The 25,613-nt window shown below is 36.2% G+C and overlaps 1 protein-coding gene across 4 annotated transcripts in view; it reads left to right on the forward strand.

The window, feature by feature from the left end:
* The first annotated feature begins 488 nt into the window (after positions 1-488).
* Positions 489-25,613, forward strand: part of LOC121855081 (epidermal growth factor receptor substrate 15-like 1) — a 33,577-nt gene continuing 8,452 nt past the window's right edge. For 2 of the 4 annotated variants that reach the window (XM_042349910.1, XM_042349937.1), the window contains exons 1-18: positions 489-541; positions 2,620-2,754; positions 3,684-3,827; positions 4,477-4,668; positions 5,065-5,175; positions 7,059-7,232; positions 11,430-11,480; positions 12,258-12,427; positions 12,781-12,943; positions 15,024-15,179; positions 15,413-15,502; positions 17,114-17,176; positions 19,773-19,970; positions 20,469-20,657; positions 20,832-20,892; positions 21,318-21,397; positions 23,002-23,115; positions 24,622-24,960. In XM_042349910.1, coding sequence (XP_042205844.1) covers positions 515-541; positions 2,620-2,754; positions 3,684-3,827; positions 4,477-4,668; positions 5,065-5,175; positions 7,059-7,232; positions 11,430-11,480; positions 12,258-12,427; positions 12,781-12,943; positions 15,024-15,179; positions 15,413-15,502; positions 17,114-17,176; positions 19,773-19,970; positions 20,469-20,657; positions 20,832-20,892; positions 21,318-21,397; positions 23,002-23,115; positions 24,622-24,960 — 2,457 coding nt within the window. In that variant the 5' untranslated portion in view covers positions 489-514. The remainder of the gene's footprint in view (positions 542-2,619; positions 2,755-3,683; positions 3,828-4,476; positions 4,669-5,064; positions 5,176-7,058; positions 7,233-11,429; positions 11,481-12,257; positions 12,428-12,780; positions 12,944-15,023; positions 15,180-15,412; positions 15,503-17,113; positions 17,177-19,772; positions 19,971-20,468; positions 20,658-20,831; positions 20,893-21,317; positions 21,398-23,001; positions 23,116-24,621; positions 24,961-25,613) is intronic. The other 2 variants (XM_042349927.1, XM_042349920.1) reach the window with 2 other exon arrangements.

Here is a 25,613-nt window from a genome sequence, read left to right on the forward strand (position 1 = left end):
CTCAATAAATTATTCTTCACTATGGTATCAAGTCTCACAGGTACCAAAATACCATAGCAAATTAAAATAGAATACGGTGCCAGTGAGAGTGAAAGGGTGGACCCTAGATCACCTCCCCTGCGCCGGCTGCTCAGAGTTTTTTTTACAGTATCAGACTTGTAGTTTTTTGGTTATGGTATTAGATATATAATAAATAATATAAATTGATCTTAAAATCTGATGACATTGTATAAGACCAACTAAGGGTTAAGGAAGGAGTGGGTCTTAGTCCTATCGATTGGTTCCATTGATTGAATGAATGGACTCCTGAGGGGCGTACACCTTTACAGATTAAGACAGTAATATTATCTATCTTTCATAATAAAACCAAAGAAAAATAATACTTTTAAAATATATTTCATTATAAATAAATAATCTAGATCATAAGGAAAGTTTTTATCTCAATATAGCTTTATGGTTAAAGTATCTTAGTTTATAAAGATGTTAGGAGGAGATTAACGAGTGTTATGGCAAGATGGCCTCCCTTCCATCTCCCACCCAGGTATAAACTTTCCTCTATACTCCTCCATTCTCCGCCCTATTGGGGGATTGAGAACAGACAGATTTAAAGTTTTGTGTTAAATAGAGAGTGAGTGTGAGAATTACCGTGGTTCAGTTACCATAGACGTGAAATAGAGGAGTTAAAGGTAGACCCGCCTCCCTGTTTGGGTCGATGGCGGTCAAGTGTACAGAGAAATTGTCGTGTTTTAACTATTATTTCTGATAATTATCGTAATTAGTTGGTTCTGATTGAAATATTTGACCAATCTATTAATATATATTAGAAGATTAGCGATCCCAGTCTTCTCAGAATAGATAGGAAGACTAAGGTACCTGTCAATAAAATGCCCCGACCTAGGGTGACAGGAGGCCGTGTCTGGACCTCCCCTGTCTCTACCCCTCCTGTCTCTACCCCGCCTGTCTCTACCCCTCCTAAGCCCCAGGTGATGAGACTTACAACCATCAGCGGCTGTTTGAAAAGTCGATTATATTTCTATTGTAAATCATGTGGGGCAGCAGTGATATTTGTAACAATTTGGTGGATATTTAGAGTTATTCCCTCCAGATATATCTATAATTTTATATTGATGAATCATTGGGAATCCTCATTTTAAGGATTTTTCATTGATTATATACTTGGTCTAAAGGATATGAAGTTATATTTATGTAACATTTTAGCCTACTTATCAAGTGTTGCTAACCTCACCTTAACTTAACCCAAACTAAAGTTTTTGGCTGTGGAGATTTGTCTGGTTGTTGGTTAGGTAGGTTTTTTAGACTAACACCAGAAGGATTGGATGAAACTTAGTGGTTTTTCTCCAGAACACACTATGTTGACTCGTTGCCTCCTTATTTTTAACGTAAACCCTAGTCAATTTTACGACTGTAATTTTCATAATTTAGCAGACAAAATTACTGTCAATGCAGACTATGTTATTTCACAGAAAAGTTAGCTAATTCTTTTGCCAGTGCAAGCTAATGTAGAAACTGTCCTGCTTAGTCATTCTGTACTCTATAGGTTAAATAAAAACAGACTGTGCCATCAAAAACAGGAGTGCCAGTTATTTCAAATAAGTTTGTTCTTGTTTCTACTTGTTTGCCACATACTGTCTACTGTAGTACTGCATTTGATGAATATTTGTGATAATTTGAATGCACAGTCTAGTTTTATTATTGAAAAGAACTGTGGAATTATAATATGGTAAGTATACATCTGGTGAATGTTTTGCCGTGATATACAGTACATTGTGTCGTGAGCCAGACACCGAGAGAGTGTTGTCCAGACCTCTTACTGGTGCTGTTTTGTCTACGAGACCATAAAAATATTCTGTTGGTGGAAAACATTATTTGTATTATAGCCTTTAACCCCTTCATTATGGGAATGCCACTTTTAATATTTTATTTGGCTAATGCCAGATGATTTTATTGAGCACAGAGGGGATCCCATATACAAGTGGTTAGGAGTTCAAAAACAGTACGTACAGGTAAAATTTTGTATGATAGAACAAATACTGCCTTCAGAAATATTGGGATGTATTTTTCAGAGGAAATTCCATAATACAGTATTGAAGAGAGATTTCTAAAATAAAATTATTACAGTTGGGAATTTTGTCACAAAAGTCAAAGTCATACATATACAGTATACTGTATATGTACAGTAATAGATTAGAAAGAATATTCTCTGGCAAAATTATGTTTCCATAAGTTGCATTTGCTGGTGCTACATGGTAAACACAAAAGCAGACAATCAATAAATCTTTAGACATCTTGGCACTGTACAGCACAGTGTTTGATGGCATAAATTACATTGATCAATTTTTTATCTACTGTACTATGTACTGGTATACAGGATACCTGTATTATGTTTTTATTTTTTTTATAAATGGTGATATCTTATGGTAAGCATAATAAGATAGGGTTGTTTGGGTAACTAGAAGCAAATTTACTTTTTACTCCTAATTTGTAGTAATTATAAAATAAAAGGCTGCTACTCAGGTTAATTTTTTGTTCACTTATCAGTAAACTAACATAATAATCAAACTATTATCAGATGGTAAATCAGTGTATTGTTCATTGCAGGTGGCGGGAGACCAGGCAGGAGTATTTGAGGCCTGGTACAGGAAAGTAGACCCAAGTGGTGGAGGCACAATCCAGGCTGGCACTGCTGCTGAGTTCCTCAAGAAATCTGGACTTAATGACAACATTCTTAGTCGAGTGAGTATAGTGACTTTTGAGAAGCATGTGGTGTTGTGTAGGTTATAAGGACGTGTATAAATTTCACGAATGTTAATGAAGGAACTTTCAGTAGGTGAGAAACTACTGGAAGCGACATGATAGTTATCTGACTCGGGGACCAAAAAGAAATTCAAGAATTAAATTTTTAGGGAAATTATTTTCAGCAAGTTACCAATTGTATTTCTTTAATGGTATTTGTTGAATCATTTATGTGCATTGTTCTAGAGGAACTCACTGAATTGTTATTGATGAACAGGGTGATATAGCTATCTGAAGGAGTTGCTGCTAACTTAATAGTCAGTCCTGTTATGCTCTCTGCTTCCTCAGTTATCATATTAAGTGTAACATTTATTGATCCTACATGTTCTAGACAGAATGGAATTGACTTGAAAATAAGAGTGAGGGGGTTTAGAAATTGTAACTTAGCTTCTTTTATCAAATGCAGACCTCCAGAATCAAATCTGCTCAGCCTGTTGCCAGCTTTCCACTTACAAAAATGAAGTTGAAAATTCTGTAAAAAACTTGCTGACTCTTGGTTTCTAAATATTGTGTTCTCCTTTTAATTGTATCTGTGGAGATGTATTGATTTTGTCCATGCCCTTTTTTTTCTACTTGCTAACCGAACTAGCACAAATAAGCCTTTTTCTTACCTAGTTTAAGTTTTACTTCCTTTGAATGAATGTGTTGATGCCAGTTGTGATGCTTTTGTGTGTGTCATTGGTAAAGTGATGGGAATTTAACGCTTACATAACAAGTTTAGTCTGAACTTCCCCTGATACCTGTATAAAAAAAAATATTCTTTAGGAAGCATCAAATGGTGTTGACTGCATTTAAAGGGTTAATAGTGTATAGGGAGTTTATAGATTGATTACCTTTTCTCACATTAAAGGTTATTTGTTCCTCTGCAGATATGGGACCTGAGTGATCCTGGGGGTAAAGGCTACCTAGATAAGAGTGGCCTATTTGTAGCATTAAAGATGGTGGCATTGGTACAAAGTGGAAAGGAACCCTCCGTTGGTAATATCCACCTCCCCACAGCTCCCCCCAATATGGTAATGTATAAAGACCTGTTTTTGTGGCTTAAGTACTGGACCTAGTAGGTTTATCATCAGTGTTATTAATTATCTCGATATGTTTATTGATTATCTAAGTCCACCTAAGGTTAGCCAGTAAATTATTTAGGTACAGTGTATCAATTTTGCTGACTTAATGCCAATATCTTAAAAATACAGTATATGAAATGACACAGTGGCCTGTTTTACAGACATCAAAGAAATATTCATCCAGTCAGTAATTTGAGCTGGCAAAGGCCAACTTGAGTCCAGGCTTAAAGGATAACTTCAGAGTGAATTAATTTGGAAGGTTGGTAAGGGGAGACATAGCAGTTTTGCTGACCCAGTTTGTCCAGCCAAGTTTATTGCCATTACTCTGTTATTCTTTAGCAGTCCTCTTGCTTTTTTTTTGCAGTCTTGTTTAAATGATTTGCATATCATTCCTTAGAATATTGAAGGATTTGTAAATCATTTCTTAAATACCCAACCAGTTTATCTGCTATTGTGTTTTCTATCTGAATCTTTTTTCTTTTCTTTTTTCTTTTTTCATTCTGGGAACTTCCCCTTCCATGCTTATGAAACTTGTTTATATTTTAGTTTTTAGTAGTAGTACTATACATTAGTAATATTCTAGATACTGTTTTTCCAGGGTGAACCTCCTCCTCATCCACCACCACCAGTAAAACCCCCACTGCCCCACCAAGCACCTGCCACAGCTGCAGTTGGGGTTGCTCCTGCAGCTGCTACGGCTGTCTGGATGATAACTCCTACAGACCGGGCGCGCTATGACCAAATATTTAATTCCTTGGGACCAGAGGCAAATAAACTACATGGCAATAAGGTATAAACTTTAATGACTTTGGATGTTTCAGAAATTACTTTTGAGATCTGTATTTTATCAGATAGAAATTAATGTTGTTGTCCAGTGTTTTGTCATCTTAAGGATTATATACCGTCATTTGGGGGACTACAGTACTTGTTTTATTTTTTGTCAGAGTAGCTCCTCAATATCTGAGTAGAAGTTGATTTTTAGTGGAAGATTATAAAAATTTTCATGGTTGATGGGCGGCTAAGATGAATATTTGCAGCTGATTGAATTCATTTAGAGTGCTGATGAGTAGAAGTTATCCACCTCTAGTGTTGAATCAATTATTTATTACATGTTTTTGTTGTTGATAAAACTCTTAATAACTAATGTAATGTTCATTATTTAAACTTATTTCTTTGACTCCTTTAGGTTAGAAGTGTGATGCTCAATTCTAAGCTTCCCATGGAAATACTGGGCAAGATATGGGATTTATCAGACATGGATAAAGATGGCTCTCTTGACCGGGTAGAATTTTCTCTTGTAAGTATTATTTTTTCCCTTTGCTATAAATAGGTTATTGAATTTGGAAGATTACGTAATTTAACGTTGTTAATGCCCAGATATAACGACAGCCATCGGGATATTGTATTTGTAATTATCACAAATGAATTGTTCAAGCTTACCCGGTAATTGTTTAATTGCATAGAGCATTTAAGTGGTGCATGCATTATTCATTTATAGAGTTGCAATTGTCCACATCTGTGTATTATATGGGCATACAATGAGACATCATAGAGTACAGTAATATCTCTGTTAGCCGGAATCCCTCAAACCCGGAATTCTCCAATAGCCGGAATTGAAATTTTCTCGAAAAATCATTCCCAATGCCGAAATTTTCCGGAAAATTCCGGCTTTGGGAATGATTTTCCGGAAAATTCCTAGAAAACTTTCCCTATTCCCGGAATTTTCCGAGGATAGGGAAGTTTTTTCTGGGTTTGAGAGATGAAAATCGGGCGCATTTTCCGGAAATTCCAATAAAAATTTAACGTTTCCCGGAAAATTCCGGAGATGATGGATATTTTTCCGGGTTCGAGAGATGATGTAATGGGCAATTTCTGGAACCTTCCTGGAAAATTTTTCCCTTACCCGGAAAATTCCGGGGATGAGGGATTTTTTCCGGCTTTGAGACAGTCGTCTCGTTACCCGGGAAATCTCTCATTCCCGGAAGTGCTCTGCACCAATTGTTCCGGCTAGCGGGGATATCTCTGTACGTCATTCTGTAGGTGATTGGCTGAGGTGCTGCTTCCAGTTTGTAATGCCTCAAATGATGGTGTTGTGATAAATTTTACATGACAACAGTTTACACACACTGTACTGTATATATGACAGGGAAGGGTATATTTCCTAAGTATAAATGGAAAGATGATAAGAATTGAGGTAAAATTTCAGTGTAGAGGAATAGTAAAGTCTGTTGTGTATGCCAAGGAAATATGAGAAAAAACCTATGTATGAAGTGTTGAAATTTATCACATGGATGCTGTCCAGAGTTTATGTAGGGAGAGGGAAGCCATGATAATCCAGGCAAGTGTGGAAAATAGCTGTAAAATGAAGATGATGAGTGAAGATTAAGTTAGTTTGTTGGGAAGAAAGAAATCAGTTCCCAGTGAAAGTAAGGCCTACAAGTATGTTCAATGTCACTATGGGTGTTTGATGTACTATTTGTGGGTGGGGCGATAAGATAAGTGAATACAAGAGTGCCAGAGGGGAAGTGAATCAGAGATGGTTTGTAGGTGACACAACATACTGTAACTGGGTGTTTCAGAGGAGATGTTACAAATGTTAGTGGTTCTAGGAGGAAGTTGACAGTGAATGTGGACAAAAAATAAAAACAAATGATGGAAGTAAGTGAAGAAGGGAGACATGGAGAAATATATTTTAGTTCGAATGGAGATAGAATAGTGGAAGTAGACTGTTTGAGATGTTTGAGTATGGATGTGTTAGAAAATGGAATGGTGGATGGTAAGACAGGGCGGAGGAGATGGATGGATGGATGGATTTAGTAAATGGAATGATGGATGGTAGGAAGGAGAGGGGAAGACAGAGGAGATAGATGGATGAAGTGAAGGATGAACTGAAGGATGAACTGGATGTGAATGTGATAGACATCCAGGAAGCAGCCGAGTGCACAAATGAGCCAAGTGTGGCACTGAAAGAAAATAAATGATGGGATAAATGTGTGTGAATACTTGCTTTTCCTTCTTGTCACTACAGTGTGATGAATATAGTACTGTAAACTTTCTATGGAATCCTACTCTGCAATTATCTTTAGATTATTTCCTTATACTGTACCTGTATTTGAGTGTTTCTTCCACAGGCACTGCGCATCCAATATACAGTTTTAGAAAGCATTTTTTCTTCAACAGGCGATGCATTTAATATACAAGGTTTTAGAAAACAATCCCTTGCCACCGTCTGTGCCACAAGAAATGCTGTCCAGTGCACAACGGGCTGGTGTAGCGCAAGGCCCAGTACCAGCACCCCTTGCACCACCCTCCCAGGTGACACCGACAAATGTTGCTAAACAGCAGCCTAGCAAGGTAAGTGGAGTGAACTACTGTTTGCTTTAATCCTTTAGTGATTCGTGAGCTTATCAGTGTAATCTTAAAGTTGAATTGAAAGCTTCTCAGAAGGACCTCAGATTTTTTATGTTAATGAGTTCTTCCTCATTGATCTCTTTGATTAACCCTCTGGTGCATGCAATAAGTTTGTAAGTTTCTGTGACCACAACAAAAGTCATAATAGGACCTGTCATCACCACTCACATGTGGTCTGGGCATCTTTTTTCTGTGGCCAATTGATCCCACAAGAATGTTTTGTTTTTTAATAATTTATACATCATTGGCTTTGCTATTGTTTTGGTTTTAAGATAAATAAGATGAAAAAAAAGATCATATTTTTTCACCCCAAATAAAGAAAAAAGTTTTTGTTCCCAACATCATATCTCGGACATTTTCTCACAAACTGACGGAGTGTATCATAATTAAGAAGAATTTTTTATGAGCTTTCCAAGGGTGGCTTTAAAAATTTTATGTCTAATAGTTTTGGAGAAACTTGCAAAAAACTAAAAAAATACCCATTTAGTGCATTGTGTAGCTTGTGATGTTAGGGAGAGAAAGGTGGTCTTATATATCCGGTAGCACCTATGGTTATCACATCGATCTTTGAATTTGGTGGGCTGGCATTTTTCCAAGAGTCATGCTCCTAGCCCCACTACATTTTTTTATGTTTGTAATGTATATACGTAATCATAGTGTATGAATTATGCTTATATTCAGTTATATACATAAATTTAAAAATTAATTTATATAAACATACTGTACAGTATAAGCCATTTACATGATCTACTGTATATGTGGCAGAGGCAGTGGTAACAACTAGCTGCTTGCCATTCTTGATCTGTTTTCCTAATTTTGTTTCCTTGCCACCATCATTTTCACTATAACTGCTTTATAATTCCTCGAGGTAGGAAGTAGTTTCCTCGTCTCAGATGTTTCCCATGATAATGAACCTTGTGAGTCATGTTGCATTATTTTTTTGAACGAATATCAAATATTTTCTGTGTAAAAATAACAAAAAACACTTTACAGACACTTAGAATTACTTGAAAAATTATTTCTAAAACGTGTATAGCAGGTGGAATGGGGAGAGTTTGAGAGGAGTTAAAGGGACAGAGACGTAATCTACCAGCTTGGCTGACAGGAGAAGACCGGTAAACAATTGACCTGCGCTTATCTCCACCCATGAGGTGGTACTTTTTGGAAGCTTGCCTCATGAGTTCATACAGTCATCTATGAAGCACAAAAATCTGACGCAGTTAGCTTGGAAACCTTTTTTGGGGGCGAATTATTAAAAGTTTTATGACACGATTCATGTCACCGATGCAGTTAGTGCTACCCAATGATAAGATGGGATTTGCATCATGGTGTGCGAGAGGTTTGAAGTTATCTTGATCAAATATAAAGTGGAGTAATAAAAAGACCTTTAACAGAAAAAGCACATAGTGTATCTTGTTTACATTAAACCCCATTATATTATGGTTAATGTGTCCTGCTAGTAGGTAGCAGGCAGCTACCAAACAGGGAGGTCCTACCGCCTGGAAAGATATTGGAAGTATAATGTGTAGTCTAATGGTAGACCCTGCTGCCATATGGCATCACAAAAATTGTGACCAAGTCCCAGGTTGCTGATCTGACTTTCTGCCTCATTTACACACAATTACAGGGTCTCAATTGTTTCTCTTACTTTGACAACACAACATACATATATTGTTTCTCACACTTGATTTTTATTTTTGTACTTCTCTATGGTTCTTTAATATTATTATTATTACTGTATTATTATTGTTATCTTTATTATTTTATTTTGCCATGTTGTGTGTTCCTCTCTCACCAAATGGCCTCCAACTTGTTGTGTCTTGTGTGGTCGCGATGAATATCTATATATGGTACACTGTGCACAACAATTTAAGCCAGGCATTCATCAAAATAATGCACAGTGTTTTGCTTGTTCTATCTCTCTCTTCATTGACAGAGTTGGAGCTATGGGTTTCATGTGAAAGTAAAGGTACAGTCTAATGAGGCTGACAATACTTTTTATGTACAGAATCATTTTTTTTTTATTCTTTTACAACAACCTTATAGTTTTTGGCACTTGGGGTAAGATAAATAGATTTTGTTTAAATTTCATACAAAGGTACTACTGTACTTTACACGTTGATTAAGGATCTGGTGCACAATTTAAAAATTCGAGTAATTAGTGTTAATTAATGACCTTTGAAATAATTAAAGATATTTAAAAAGTCAATTACGCAGTGTCCGTAAGTTGCCTACCGGTCTGGGAACCTGGAAAAGGCAGGGAATTTTACAAATAAACCTGGAATTTTATGGGAATTCAGTTCAACTTAAAAATACAATATTGTTATTTTGACAACAATCTTACTATAAGTTAATGATGTACAGTACTGTATAATAGGTAAATAAATAAACTTTAGGAACAAATTCCAGTAAATAGTCCACTCCAATAACTGAATTATTTGTGTACCTTTTATATATCATGTTAGCGATCAGATATAATAGCCAAATATTACAGGTTATACCTACTGATTCTGCAGTGAGTATTGTCAGCGATGAATCGTTCTTATAATTAAGTGACTCTATTTAAGTGGATTAATCCACATATTAATCATGACTCATGTAGGGGATCATGAGTGTGATTTTTTCGTTTTTTGACGGATTTCCGGCTTTTTGGGAACGTCCAGGTCAACCCACTTGACTCGCTCAAATCCGAGGAGAAAAATGTGGAGGGGGGGGTTAAGGTCTTTGCCGATGTTCATCACTAGGCTTGGAGTGGGTAGTGAAAGGGTCTTCAATTTCTTGATTAATATCATCTTTTATATTTTCCTATAGTGTATACGTGTAGCTAGTACAGTACAGTACTATTAGTTCATGTAGTAAAAATTATAGACTTAAGGTATCTGTTGTAAGCTGGTATTAAAATGTTATCAAATTAGTTTAGTTCAGAGGTAAGTACTGTAATAAACTGGAGAAAATAATAAGCTTGCAAGTTTTGGTGGACTGTAATACAATGCATGACAGTAAACAGTAATCTGTACTATAATAGGATGATGGGTTATTAAGCTACATGTGATTAAGATAGATATCCAGAGAATAGATTGTATGGAGTGAAGAGTGAGTGGTTGATAAAGTGAAAAATTATTTAGAAGATGGAATGAATAGTGGAGAACAGATGGGAATAAACACTGTTGAGTACAGTACAGTGTCTACATCAGAGTGCAGTAAACTCTGAACATGATTAATAGGGTAGAAAGTTCATCAATTGGTAAATCTCCTTTTGACAATTTTCTTTGCTCAACCTCATTTATAATTATTTTACCTTTAATATTAACAATAAACCATTAATACTGTAACAGTTATACAGCAATATTATACTGTAGTTCTGGTATCTGATAAACTTACTGTGATCTCGTTGTGGGGCCATACATCAGATGGAATATTTTCAAATCATTGGGATGCTAGGCCCATTCCTGTATGTTTTTGATATACATTACTGTCATCCCTTCTATTAAAAAACAACTATTAATGAGAGTTCTGTTATTGAGAGAGTTTGCTGTATGTGCAATAGAATACCCCACATAAGATAATGATTGTAGAGATGACACAATTTGAGAAGCAGGCATGTGATACTCACTGGCATGGCAGTTATACAAGACTCTAGCATGAATTTTGCTGCTGTCTTTCTGGTAATAGCTGATATGTAATTATTATTTTTTTTCTGTTAAAAGATTTTAATACATTTTACATGGGTGTTCCAGCTTGGCTTTTCCAACTCGTAGAGCTTGCTGAAAAATTGCAGGTGGAAATTACAGTAAACTTACTCAGAGTTATAACTTTATGTACTTTCTCCTTATTTTTTATAATTTTTACTTCAATTATCATTATACTTTTTTACAGTGAAGTGATCAGCACTTGACTTTAGGCACTGGGCAGAAATGGACGAATGATAAGCTTTACATAGTGTGCTTAGTCATGTCCATCCACATTCAAACTCCCTGGGCCGGCTTCTTCTATCCTGCCATAGAGAATACCACATCATTGACTGTTATATTGACATAACTATTATGTTTACAGTTTTGTACCCTTGATTGAGATTTAATTTTGCTCGTGATGCAGGGAATTGTATGATGACATTTACATAATAATTTTCATGCTTTTTAGGACAACTTAGCCTGTGAGGTTGAAGCCACCTTGGGGACTCCTGCAGAAAAAGTTAGTCGAGTTTTATTTTAATGCCATTTGAAAATTGTGTTCTAATTTTACTGGGTCACCTAACAAGGTGTGTTAGAGAGATCTACTAACAGGTCTAATGTACAAAAGCCCCCCCACCCCCCATCATGAAATCCAACCCTGACAGGATTTTTATTTTGGATACATTTATTTTTCTGACCTTTTGTTTTACTGCATGGATTAAAATCTGAACAGAACAGGAGTGGGGTGTTGCTCTTCTTGTGGCTCGACTAACTTGTGATGTCAATGATTTCTTATTTTTTAATTATTTATTTATTTATTTATTTTTATGTATCCCTCTGTGTGCAGTATGTAATAAAGCTAAAGACATAGTTATTGCATTGGCTAAATAAAGATATCTAAGTGGAATGTTAAAACAGGACATAATACACAATAGCATGGGTTTGAGCTCATATGTTTTTTAATATTTGGTTTTTGGTGTAACTGTGTTGTTGCTTTGTGTTCCAAGTGTTACAACAGCCAGGGTTATTAAATGCTTCAACTACTACCAGGCTTATGAGACACCATTTACTAAGTGTTATTTTCTGCAACATACAGTATTATTTGTTTTAAATTCAGGTTAGTTTGTATGTGTTACTGGACAATAGTGAGGTTACTAGTGAGTTGTGTATGATGTGAAAATGTTCAAGAGTTGTTATTTTCTACTGAGGTGGTGATTTAGTTCCAAGGTAATATATTAATGAGTTTTATGAAAATCTCACAAACTGAAATTATCATCCCTCTCCCTTCCTCTGTCAGCCTTCAGGTCCTCCTCCAGCACCTTGGGTGATCAGTGCAGCAGAAAAGGCCAGATATGATGTTATGTTTCATAATGCTGACCTTGATAAGGATGGCTATGTAAGTGGGCAAGAGATTAAAGGAGTATTTCTTCAGTCTGGTCTCCCACAGATGGTTCTAGCACATATATGGTAAGAACATATAATAGTCGAGATAAAATACTAATTAATTTACATGTGAATGTAATTTTAAAGTAAAAATTAAGAAAAAGATGTTAGTGAATTCAACTGAACCTAATGTTCATGACTAACTTAGCTATTGGCTTTAGGGAAGCTGAGGCATATAAAACCAAAAAATTCTTTAGGTGATTATTTTGAACCTCATTGCAAACATTCTGTAGAGCATTCTCATATGTTGCACACTTACTTGACAGTATTTATAATGAACATGAAATATGTAATGCTTCATAGACTGTGTAGTGCTGTGAAGGAAGAAGCTGTACTATCAATACTAGATTAATCATAATTTTATTTTTCCCTATCAGGAATCTATGTGATATGAAACAGACTGGAAAGTTAACATCAGAACAATTTGCTCTGGCCATGTGGTTCATCCAACAGAAGTTAGCAGGCACAGACCCACCAGCAGCTCTCACCCCAGAGATGATACCTCCCACAATGAGACCCAAGCCCTCCTCAGAGTCCAATGTGAGTCACTTAATGCTCTTCTTGCCCTTTGATTTGCCGTTTTATTTTGGATTATGTTTGACAGAAAATAATTAAATCTTGAATGTAATTACTATACTGTACATCTAATTGCAAACAGTTAGATATAGGGAGTTCTCGCTATATGTCGGGGATGTGTTACAAAGAAAAACTACTTTTAATGATCCATTTTATAATGAGAATTTTCCCCCATAAGAATATATTGAAATTAGGGGTATAAGCATTCCAACATGTACACTCACCACAGAAAGTATCTGCAAGCTGGGGTCTGATGGATGTCAGAATGAACAATACGACTCCTGTTGTCTCGGCAGGGTTGTCAAAATTCTTCGTCCGTTGTGTCATATTGTCTAGCACAAAAATTTGCAGATACTTTTTGTAGCGAGTTCATGATTTTGCAAGGCCTACACATATACAGTATTTAGGCTCACCATATCATGAAAGATAAGTCAGTTGTATTTAGTTTTTTAGTTCTCTCTTTGAAAATACTGTGCAGTGGCAAGCTTGTCATGTGGTGTTCAGTTAGACCCAATTAAATAGAGGAAAAATACTTTAGCCCTCAGCTACTGTGTTTGCTTCCATGCCTTGTTTGAGTTTCATGTTTCAGTATTGTATAAAGAAGTGAATTTCATAAGCAGTGATTACCCTTGTTTTTAACCCCTTTACCATATGTTTATCTGTTGAGATGACTGTTAGTGTGAGATAACAGCTACTTGTGAAACTGTCATATATGTAACAACCTTCCTGGGTTGTCACCACTTGTAACAATCACTTGAGAAGCACGTTACCTTATATTTTAGACATACTAAAATATAGATCAAACTTTATTGGATCTTCTGTAGTGAAATCCAATGTGTTCTTTCTTTATTTATTAAGAAAATATATTATATTCAGTTCCAAGTGTATATCACCGTAACTTAATCACTGTAGCTGTGAGTGTTAAGATGAGGACGGAGGCTATATTAAATAACACTTCTAATTACGTCCTCCTTGTGTGAGAGTGAGTGAGAATGCCTGTAATACCCGTTGAGGGAAGACGGAATCATGCACGATGGCTCTCAATAACGTCTTCCTCTCGTCAAGGATATCAAACTACTGCCGCAAGAGGTGGCCAGAGAGCTGGCTGCTTAATGCCTTAGCTCAGCACTAAGTGACGCGACTTCCCATGGGCACACCTTATCACGTGCTCTGAACATGCTACCTCATGGCTAGTGGAAAGTTACAGAGGGTGATAGAGTATATACATCAAATGTAATTAACCTTTTTATATAATACTTCTGCCTATAAGACAGGAGCTATTACATTATTATTATTACCAGGAAGGGGTATTTATAAAAAAGACATTAAAACAATAATTTTTCAATTGGTTTTTATTTTTTATTGGTATTTTATTTTTAACTGTTGTCTTTCTCTCCCACTTTGGTTCACTACAGGTGGATCTGTTATGTGATCTTATGGGCCAAGTGGTTGAGGTATGGAGTTGTTTCAAACATTTGTGGCTAGCTCCCATTATGCTTTAGTAGAGGCCTAGGCAGTGTATGGTTTCAGAAGCTAGCAAGCAGTAGGCGAGCTGCACTCATTGACAAGTAGGGCATATTATGGCACAGAGGTAGACTGAAGAGATGCTTCAGTACTTTATTTGAAGGCTGCTAACATGAGATGTTTTTCAACTTGGTTTGACAGTGTGTGTTTGTTAGGAACATATTGTCCTTCAATTTAGTGATTTAAGCATGAGTATATTTTCTGTGTTTATTTATTTTATAATTTCTTCCGTTTTTATTTCTCTGGTAATTTATGAAATGCTTAAAACATTTAGACTGCAGAGTCTTTGAGATCCTTGGAAGTTCTTTACAGCATAAATTGCTGACTGCTGTGAAGTTTTCGTTTCCTCTTTCTTTCACATTTTGTTTAATCATTTTGGGAATCACACAAACTTTCAAAATTTAACACTTCTTTTACTTGCACGTTTCATTTCTTCTAGTATTTCATTAATAATCATAGTAGCCTTATTTTTTTAGAAGAATTTTGTTTTATAGAGTTCATCAGCCATTGCTGTTTGCAGGTGGTGCCAGCTAAGCCTCAGTATAGTAATCCGGAACTTCAGCTTGTTGCTGATGAGATTGAGGAGCTAAATGCAGACAAGCTCAAATTAGAGTCTGAGATTCATCAGAAAGAGGCGAACATTAGGGTTAAGAATAATGAATTGAAAAACTTGCAGGTGAGATTTTTTATTTAGTGTATTGATTTATAAGCATTTATGACATCAAAGATACATCTCCAGAAGTTCATGAAAGAATCAACAATCAAGAAGTGCATTTTATTTGTCAAATGATTTCCTTATAATTTGGAGTTTCATGAGATACATATTTAATATTTTTATGCTGCTGCTTTATAAGAATTTTCATATTGTCTGAATACCCGGTAGTTATTAATTTTATTTTTAAATTTCAGACCGAACTCGACACATTGACGTCAACGTTACGGCAATTAGAGCACCAAAAAGGTGCAGCTCAACAAAGGCTTGATGATCTTGGGAATCAGGTAAGCTGTTATTGTTTGAGAACAGACATGCAAAAGAGTCACACTGTTCTCACATGCTTTATATGGGCACACTTAGATATTTACTTTTTACCATGGATGCACTAAAGGCAGTGAATGAGAACTTATCCCAGTTTAAAGCACACATGTAGCAGTGAACATGCACACCTTGCACTTCATTGTTTGTATTTATTATTTCAAGTTGAGCACAGATCAGGGGCCACTTCATGTACTGCATATGTAGCTCCCTAGATATTTTCCTCCCTTTTATGTTGCAGAGTCTAGTACTTGTAGATTATCATCAGTCTATACTAAATTTATGAAATAGCTTTATAAACTTTTAATTTGCACTTGATTATCTCACAGAAGCATGCATTAAAATTGACTTTACTCATTGCATTAGTCAGTTAATATCATTAGAGAAATAGTCTTAAGCCCATATCTATCTTTCTATCTATCTATATTTTGTTCCCTTGTTCTGCATTCTAGATAATAATGAACCCTTATTTTAGGACAGTCACCTCTTTTACGTTTTGATTAAGCATTCAAGATGGTTGATGTTTACTATAGGGTATTTATACAGTTGTCTGCACTTATTCCTGGTACAATGGCTGGCGCATTTTGTAAGATGTGGCATTTCTGTGAAATGTTCTTCTAGCATCCTTATTCTAGCTACTAATAAGAAGTTCCTTAGGGCCATTCAGGGAGTTTTAATATGATGTAAACAACAGAGTTGCCACATCTCTCAAAGTGCACCAGCCTCTGTACCAGGTATAAGTGCAGGCAACTGTACTGTACATGTTATGAATATGATCTTTTATGGTGATGGCATAGTGTCTCTGAAGAAACTTTTAGAAAGATTGAAATTTTATTGTATGAAAAAACAAACACTTTAGTTACAGATGTAGAAGAATATTACAACTAAAGTATCTCAAACAGATTTCAGAAGCTGGCAGAAAAGTGTTCAAGATTTAGTAAAGGTAGAAGGGGTATTTATCCTTCCTGAGTATGAATAAGCAATGCTTGATACAGGGAAGATTAATTGGTCGTGAAAATACAAAATGAGGGTAGGAAAGATATTGAGTTGGATGAGTGTGTTTTATGCACCACACTATACTGTTGGGAATTAAATTTAAATGTGCCTCACTTTGAAATGTACATACACATATAATATAAATATAATTTGCTTCCAACAGATAATGTGATAAGATTTAATATTAAAGGATGGAGATGAATCTAGCAATCTGAGGGAGGGGGTGTTTAGAATTACAGGCAATCCCCGACTTAGGAATGGGATCCCAATACAGTATATTCATCACAAAAGTCTGGAACTAAAATCCAATTTTTTAAGAGGGAAAAAGCTTTTATTTGAGACACTAATAACACACTGATTTGCCAGCACTAATACAGCATCAGCCATGTTGGATTACTGTACTGTATTTCCTGAGACCTGTACAACATTTTCTTTAGTTCATGAGTTATTTTTGTCCCAGTTTTTGTTTACTTATTATGTTAAAAGTTATGCAGAGTTGAGTTCTCCCTCTGATGCCCTCCCTGACCTGAGCACATTGAAGTTAGCATATACACCTTACCATGTTGTGTTGACATCTGCAGAAAAAGATCCTAGAGGGAGAACGGAATGACCTCCAAGCCATGATTGAGGCCGAACAAGAAGAGGTAAAGAGAAAAGGTTTTGAATTTTTAATGTGTTATTGGGGTAAAGCAGAAAAGGAATTAATTTTATTTTTAATATGGGATTTGATTTATCCTGTAGCTCTTTATATTAGTCATTCCTCGTATTTATAGAATTACCCTGTACATAAATTTTGTTTATCTTTCCTGCTTTGCCAAAACTATCATGAGTTTATATGTTTGTAGTCTTTTTATTCTTGATAATTATTTTTGAGTAGTTTGGGAATTATACATTGAGATTCAGTGTCACAGAATTATTGTTGGTTATATTAGCTGGAATGTTTTGGTATAATAAATGGTTTTCTTATATCTGTGTCCAGAACAGAAAATTAGAATCTACAATAACAGTGAACTGTGTCAGCAACAAGCATTGTTGCCTTTACTAACCACAAAAAGTTTTTACCAGCTAAGTACTTAGGTCTAAAACTTGTTTGTCACTATTTAGAAGAAGATTATTTGTGGGTGAAAAGGCTATGGGATCAATGGTGTGGGACCCGGAAGGGTTCTGAAGCTGTTTTTGCTTTGCAACCCCGGAACATTAACCACCTAGAAAGAGGAGAGGTTTCTCCTTATCCTGAAGACTCATTTGTTTAGCTCTAAAGTTGTTGTCTACTGGTAATTAATGGAACCAATTTAGTGTACCCAGTAGTATCATGACTTACGGAGTTAGGACAGGAAGAATGGGCACTGTATAGGGATATTCATGGAACGTAAGCTTTTTGGTGATTACTGTAATAATGATGAAGAGCTGAGGATGTTTCTCAGAAAAACTGGCAAAATATGGGATGAATTGCGGAATATTGATTTCGTGCAACACCTAGAAAAGTATGTACCGTAAGATGGTATATGTTCAAAGATTGATAAGTGAGGCTACATTATAGCCTGTAAAGTTGGTTCTCTATGACTTATTTTTTAGTATAAACTATCCGTGTATTCCATTATGCATTTCCTGCATATTTTTTTTTTTATTTGGACAAGAAATACACAAAATCTTTCTCATGTGCACAGTACAAGGTTGCAAAAGAAAAATAGTCACTTGGTTAGTCTTGTCTGCTTGTGACCCATTCAGTTTTCCCAAGGCTAATCAGCTCTGATTTTGTTTGTTAGAAATTAGAATTTACAGAAAGGGAGATTTTCAATTTGTCATTCTCCTCCTCATATTAGTTTTACTTAGACCTCAGCACCTTGCCAGAATTTGTTGAAGATTATTTATGGTCATAATTGATGTAATGTACATTGGAAGTGAGGGATCAGTTATATAAAATTAACAGCCATTTCAAGTGGAAAGAAATAGTACATTTACAGTACATAAAATCATTCCAAAGGCTGAAATATTGCATACAGCTACTTATGAGGTCCCACATTATCCTCCTCTTTGACAATTTTTCTTTTATCCATCCCATTTTTCATTCGTAATATCCGTACTCTCTTCTTCCTCAGTCCCAGCCTTTCCCTTTATCCTGTTGTAAAGATGTCACTCGAGGGAAATTGAAACATCACTTTGATAAAGAATTTTCTGAGGAAAATCACATTTTTCATTTAAACCTTAGTAGTGTTATAACAGTATTAGGGCAAACTTACCTATTGTTCTAATTTCTTAATACGTTCACCATTTAAACTTCAAACCTGTTTACAAAGCTTTGTGCTGCTACACCTGGAAAATTAAGCTCACAGTTTCTGTATGTATGCATTGTTAGGGTATCCTGTATAACCAAGTTTGTCAGTTACAATATTTAGACTCGACTCACTTGTGGTTCCCAGCCCCTCACTTCACTTCTGCATCATACACTCACCTGCCCAAGGTTTGTCATTGATGGAACATGTTGTATGCCATCTTTATTTTGGGGATCATTTTAGTATTATTGTAGAAACTGTTAGTGACAGTAGAGGCGAGGAAAATATACTGTACCTGATATTGATGATTTTCATTGATGACTAATCACTAAACTGAATTATAACACACAGATGTAAAGGGGAGAAAAGTCAAAGGCGAGACTTAGTTAACATGGATACTTACTTTGGTTTTCCCTGGTAGATGTTGTTTGTGTATATGATTGTTTTTAACTTTTGATCTTGAAATATACCCGTGAAGACATAAATTGGCATGAGATCATAATTGATATTCTTTTCTTATGTGTGTGTCCAAATAGCTAAAGAAGAAAAAACTTAGAAATAAAATTGTTTATCTCTGCAACTTTTATTGGTTACTGTAGTGTCTGTGCTGTAGTGAAGGGGTTCATTCTAAATTTTAACAAGAACTTTCCTCTTCATCCTGTCCTTTTTGTAGATAATGAGAAATACCACTACATATGAACACTCATCCCTTCAAGGAAGATGTATGGTTGTAACTTTATTATTATTATTATATAATTTGTTTTTATCTCTGTGAGTAGTCTTTCTCCCTCCCTACATTTTTGTATATCATTGTTTTTAATCATTATTTACATGTTAGTAGACCTTGTCAGTAGGTTGAACCAGTCTGTTAACATGTTGAATATTGTATAGGAACTAAAAAAATATGACAGCTGAAGGATGATCACCTCAATTAGAAATTTATTTTGACCCCCAACTATTTTCTCAGGTGGCCAAACTACGAAGCCAGGTGGAGGAGCAGGAGACCAGTCTGAAGGCTCAAGAAGAGGAGGTTTTGTCCAAAAGGCAAGAACTAACAGACCTCAAGAATCAGGAGAACCTGTTGGAGGAGACTGTGGCCACCATGAAGAAGAGGATAGATGAGCTCTGTATTACTCAACAAGATACACAGCTTCACATATCACAAGTATGAGATGCTTTTGTGTGTATGCTTTCATGTGTGTGTGTGTATAATAATTAATGAAAATATACATTGGGTAAAAGTTACTTATTACATACAATAACCTGGGGAGTGGGTCGTGTAACAAAAGCTTTCATTGTAAAAAGGAAAGGGAATATTAATTGAACAAACAAATTAAAAGTTTAGATTAGATGGCAGGGACTGATCTCTTGCCCTTTGTGTATGCATTGCAAAAGCAATTAAAAATTTCCATAGTCAATTGGGCAAGTAATATTCCAAATACAGGGGTATCGACTCGTGGATAACAGATCCTTAAGCAGCATGTTCAGGAGTACTTATATTGAAATTCTGAACAAAATTGATGAGATAAAAATTATGGCCAAAATGACTTTTAGGCCAAAAAATATTTTTCTCTCAATTGGAATTTAATGTGTAACTACTTTGGCTGTTCGTCAAGGTTTATTTTGTGGGTTTTTGACAAAGATTCTCATTGGTGTATTGCAGGCACGTATAAAAATCTCAGAGTTACAAGAACAAGAGCGACAAATGACTGAAGTTTTAACATCGTATGATTCCGCCATTTCCTCTGGTGATGCGTCGTCCTTGTCCGAGTCCTCCCTCAGAGAAGTCACTCCTACTTTCTCGGACCCCAGCTACCTCCATATAGGTCCATCTCCATCCACAAGCCCTCAGGTAAGTTGTTTGATGTTTTTAAATAAAGGCATGAAAAATTACTGTTAATTCAGAATATTTGGAACAGGAGTTGCACCTGTTAGAGAGAAGAGTGTCTGCATAATTTTGTTTTTATTCTTTTCTGAACATCACATAGGTTGTTTCATTTTCATTTACTTTATTCCTTACCCACAGGAATCGCCCAAAGATTCTACACCACCCCAGCAGAATGGTTTGCCTTCCCAGGAGACTGATAGTGAGTACAGTACAGTATAACAAAATACAAATATTTCATCTGGAATGTTGTGGGTAGAACTCGGGGTAGCTGTCAGTGAGTAATACAGGAAAAAGATATGTCTGGTGGATTATATGGTAGCAAAGGAAACACGGAGACAGAGAAACTACTTTACTCCTGATGTTTTGTCACGAAGGACTTTTTCAAAGTGTTTTATAAATTGCTCCTTTGAAATATTGCACTTTAATATTATAGTTGCCTTTCTTTACCTGAAGTACTATTAAGGTGGCAAAGGGACAAAATCTTCACTCATTTGTTGTAAGAAAGGGCTTTGGCAGACCTAACCTGTGTTATGAAGTTGTGTTGCTCTGATAACTCTGTCCTATAATTTTATCCCACCAAAAAATTACTAATGTATGAAAATGATAACTTGTTGCTCTTTTCAGATAATCCTAAAGCCAAAGATACCTCATTCTCTGGGGGACATGATCCATTTGCTGCAGCTTTTGGTGGACAACAAAATCATGTAAGTATTTTATTTTTCCTTCATAGTTTAAATGGTATTGAAGTTGTGGAAATTTTCCAACCTTAGAATGCGTGTTTTGAACCCGCTCAGGGCTCTGTAAACCTTGGTTGAACTGGTGGGGGCAGAAGGTATTAGGGGGTAATTGATTTGTGATATTACAGGATTTACCAAAATTTAAACTATGGATAAATTACTAGAATATATAGTAATCACATAAAAATATAAAAGAATATAGAAATAGCGTATATTGTAGTGTACATTTGGAACCAGTGGGTCAGTTGATGACGTGGCAGGGTTTAGCTAGTCAACTGATTCACCTCGGAGAGGAATTCACTACCCAACTTTGGAGAGGAATGTAAGTTCCCTTTTCTTTTTGGACAAGTTCAAATATCCAGACAACCAGGACAAGGATACTGCTTGGAAAGTGGTCTTCCTTACGAACCATGCCTCAATTCTCCTCCTGACAATGCGTTTTCAGCTAAGTGTAATTTCTTTCATATGTTAGTGATACCTTAGTATGCTGTCTTGGTTTGGGAGGAATGAGATAAGGTGAGGCTCGTAAATTCAATATTCATTTAAACATTTTGTAAAGAATAGTTTCCACAGAAGTTGTAAGAAATTCATTATGTGTATATGAACCTAACACCATTTCACAAGGACCCGTGCTTAATGGGGTACCAGAGGTGGGTGGGTTTGGGCCAGGTAACTACAAACTAAGGTGGCCAGGGTTAATCCGAAGATTTGCTTACTCTCCCGTACAGCTTAACCCTTAAAGCTCGGGTGACATATCTCGACATCCTTAATTTTCGGGGCATAATAGTTTGTATAGGATATTTATTTACTTGGCAACTCAGCTCACTGGTAATCTTTGTCTTAAAGTCTAGTGGTCCAGTTACCCACCAGCGTGTTCTTTGATGTCTCCTGGCCCCTCTTGCTCCTCCACACCCTCAACAGTATTGCTTTTCATCAGGAGTTGCTTGATTTGAGTGGCATTGATCGGGTGATGAAGATAGTGATGGGGAGGAAACAGACCCAGGTGATGTAGAGTTTGTTGAGGCTGCCAGGACACTGATACAGACAATGGCCCTCCCCCACACGGTCGCTATAGTGGCTGTGGACCACATGCACGTCAACCAAACAGTTCACTTGGAGTGATTGCACTAATTTTATGCCTGAAATACCAATTTTAGACTGTCGAATTTAAAAAAAAATTGGGGGGCTGAAATATGCTTGCATACCCCGTCCAGTGTGTCTTACATCGTCTGGGGCATAAGGGTTAATTGCTCAAATACTGTGAATTGATTCTGATATTGTGTACATGGGATAGGATCTGTGTAGGGGTGTGTGTTCCTCAAGCTTTTTGCTCTTTATCGTTAAATTATGAATGGAAGATTTGTTCTGAGAGCCTCTTTTTTTTTTTAATGAAATCATTAAGGAATTACTTCTCACGGACCAGTAATGGGAAATAAAGCAAGTGAGAATATGAATTGGAAACTACAGGATCACTAGTAGATGAGCCTCATTCTGTTTGATCGCTATTTTGATAAAGGAATATCTGCGATTTCCTTGAGAATTTGTGTTTTCACTGTTTCTTCTCTATGCAGGTGGATGTATTTGGGTCTTGGGATGAAAGGAGAGCAGCAGCAGCAGCAGCTGTCCACAATCCACCTCCAGCAAGTGACCCATTTGGAGGTGATGCCTTTGCCTCCCAAGGAAAGGTAGGTAGTTTGGAGTACTTCATGGTATATTTTTAAAATGGGGAAGAATGTTTAATTAATGAGCCATGTACTAAATACTTTTAAAATATTTAAAATGTCATTAAGCCTCAGTTTGCAAGTTTTAAATCACCTTTATAAGCATTTACCATTTGAACATGCTAGTTTCCACTTTCCAGAAAATAGGCTTTTTGTTGTCCGAAAGACACTACCTGTTATTTTACGTTTTGGCTTATGAAATCAAAAAGTACATTTTGTTCATATTTCATACAAAGGTACTCCTTTATGTGCTGGTTGGGGATCTGGTTTCAAATTTTAAAATGTTAGTCTGAAGAATACCAAAAAATGGCAAAGAGCATGAATAATTCCCCTCGGTAAAAGGACAGTGTATAAGAATGAGTAGAAAGTTATTATAGAAGAATTGGTCTCTAAGTATACCAGGGAAAATGTATGATAGTCAATAAAGAGAGATAGCAAATGAAGGGAAGGTCAATGTGGCTTCTGAAAATGAAGACGTTGAATTGAGCAGGTGTTGGTGTATTAAAGAAATTTAGAATAAATGGACAGTTGCTGAATGCTGTTCATAATTTGTATAAGGAAAATGAAGCATATATGGTAGTGTGTCGGGAAGAGTCTTTTGAATATTGAGAGTGCCTCTGCTCCTTTTCCAACACCATACATACACCTGCAATACTCAATGATATTATAAACAACGTCTTTAGGAAAGAGTGGAGTAGCCATGGCTGTCCTCATGGTACAATGCAACCGTGAGAACTGAGGTCCAGCCTTCAGGCAGAGCTGAATCTTGTGGGGGCAAATGGCCTGCTCCACAAGCCTTCAATTCAGTCAGATTGACAAGCCTAACTGAGTGTGTGTGAGGGGTTTAATGTTGGTATAATTGTTCAACATTTTTGTGGATAGGATAGGAAGAGAATTGTAAGCATGAAAATGGAGAGGGAAGCAACTTTGGTAAATGAGGATGTTTCTTTTGGGGACTGTGTGACTCTTGTGAAACGTCAGAATTGTTGTCTGATACTATCTTTAGCAAGGTTATAACTAGTGTAAGAATGTGTAAATTGGGGTTGAAAGAATTAAGAACAATCTTAGGTACAGGTAATGAAAATATTTTTTAAACGAGTTCTTGATATCAAAAGTAAGTTTAAGAGGGGGAAAAATATCAACATGTTATTTTATTTTTGTGTTAGGAGCCACATCAGTACTTTGAGCGTTAGTTTCAATGGATCGTTCACCCTAAAAGGAAAGGATGAGCACTTGCTAAATCATGGGTTGAATCAGGCTACTAGATGAACAACTACTCTCTCAATTCTTGTTTTACAGTGATACAACTTGGTCTATTGGTAATGTGCAAGTTTACTTGAGACACATGGTCTTGAGTGTAATACAGTAGTAATAAGAAAAAAAATTTTGGTCATGTAAACCATATTATAATGTACTTTGTAATTGTTACATTTGTTTATTGATTTTCTTTTTTCTTTTCTTTTCAAACAGGGTGTTAATGATCCATTTGGGGGTGAGCCATTCAGTTCTGGGGGTGGGCCTCCACCAAGACCTGAGAGTCCCACTCCGGCTCTTCCACCAAAGAAATCTAAACAGCCGCCACCGAGACCTGCGCCTCCCAAGACTCGGCCAGTAAAGCCACCCCCTCCACAGATCAATTCCAATAACAACCCAACCACAAATCCTACTACAAAAACTACAACAAACACTAACTCAAATACTGTCTCCAATGACCCATTTGTGGGGGGTTGGGGAGACAATAAAGCTGCAAACCCAACAAATAATGGTGGCTTTGCAGATTTTGCCAACTTTGCTGATTTTGATACAAAGGTGAGTCTTAGATATGTGTTTAGAACTCCTGCAGTTACAACTTGAGAATTTGCTTCATCACTAATAGATTTGCATTGCTTTGAGGAACATGACACTTTATTTCCACTTTCTTGTAATGCATAAATTTGAGTTTGTATTGTAAAAGCAGTTAACTAAAGGGTGGGGATGTGCACTGACATAATACACCTGTAGTATTTCATTGAGGTTCTTTTACCAAGTGATCCATCCCACAAGAATAAGAGAGGAGTCAAAGTACTATATAAAGATAAATAGATAGTAACAAGGGATATTTAGCTAAGGAGGATAATGGGTAGTGTATGAATTGTGTTTTTCTTTAATGTTATAGACAACAACAATAGATGCTGTAGTTAAGTGGTGGTTTAAGAGTCTGGTAGTGCAGGTTGTAATATAGAAATTTGTTGAAGGAAAGTGGTCTCCCCATCCCTCTCAATATTATTGCTATCTAAAAAAAGCTACAATGAAAAAGATGTACAGTAGGTCGTTGCTAGTACTTTCTTGTGGTACCTGTAACTGAAATGTGATATTTAAATACTTACTGCTGGAAACTAGCTACTGCATAAGCAATGACAGTAGAATTTGTAATGAGTTTTTCTTCTCTGATAACATGGGCCCCTCTCCCTTTATGAAGTACA

The sequence above is a fragment of the Homarus americanus genome, unplaced genomic scaffold, assembly GCF_018991925.1.
Source record: "Homarus americanus isolate GMGI-L3 unplaced genomic scaffold, GMGI_Hamer_2.0 scaffold1024, whole genome shotgun sequence".
Taxonomy (NCBI): domain Eukaryota; kingdom Metazoa; phylum Arthropoda; class Malacostraca; order Decapoda; family Nephropidae; genus Homarus; species Homarus americanus.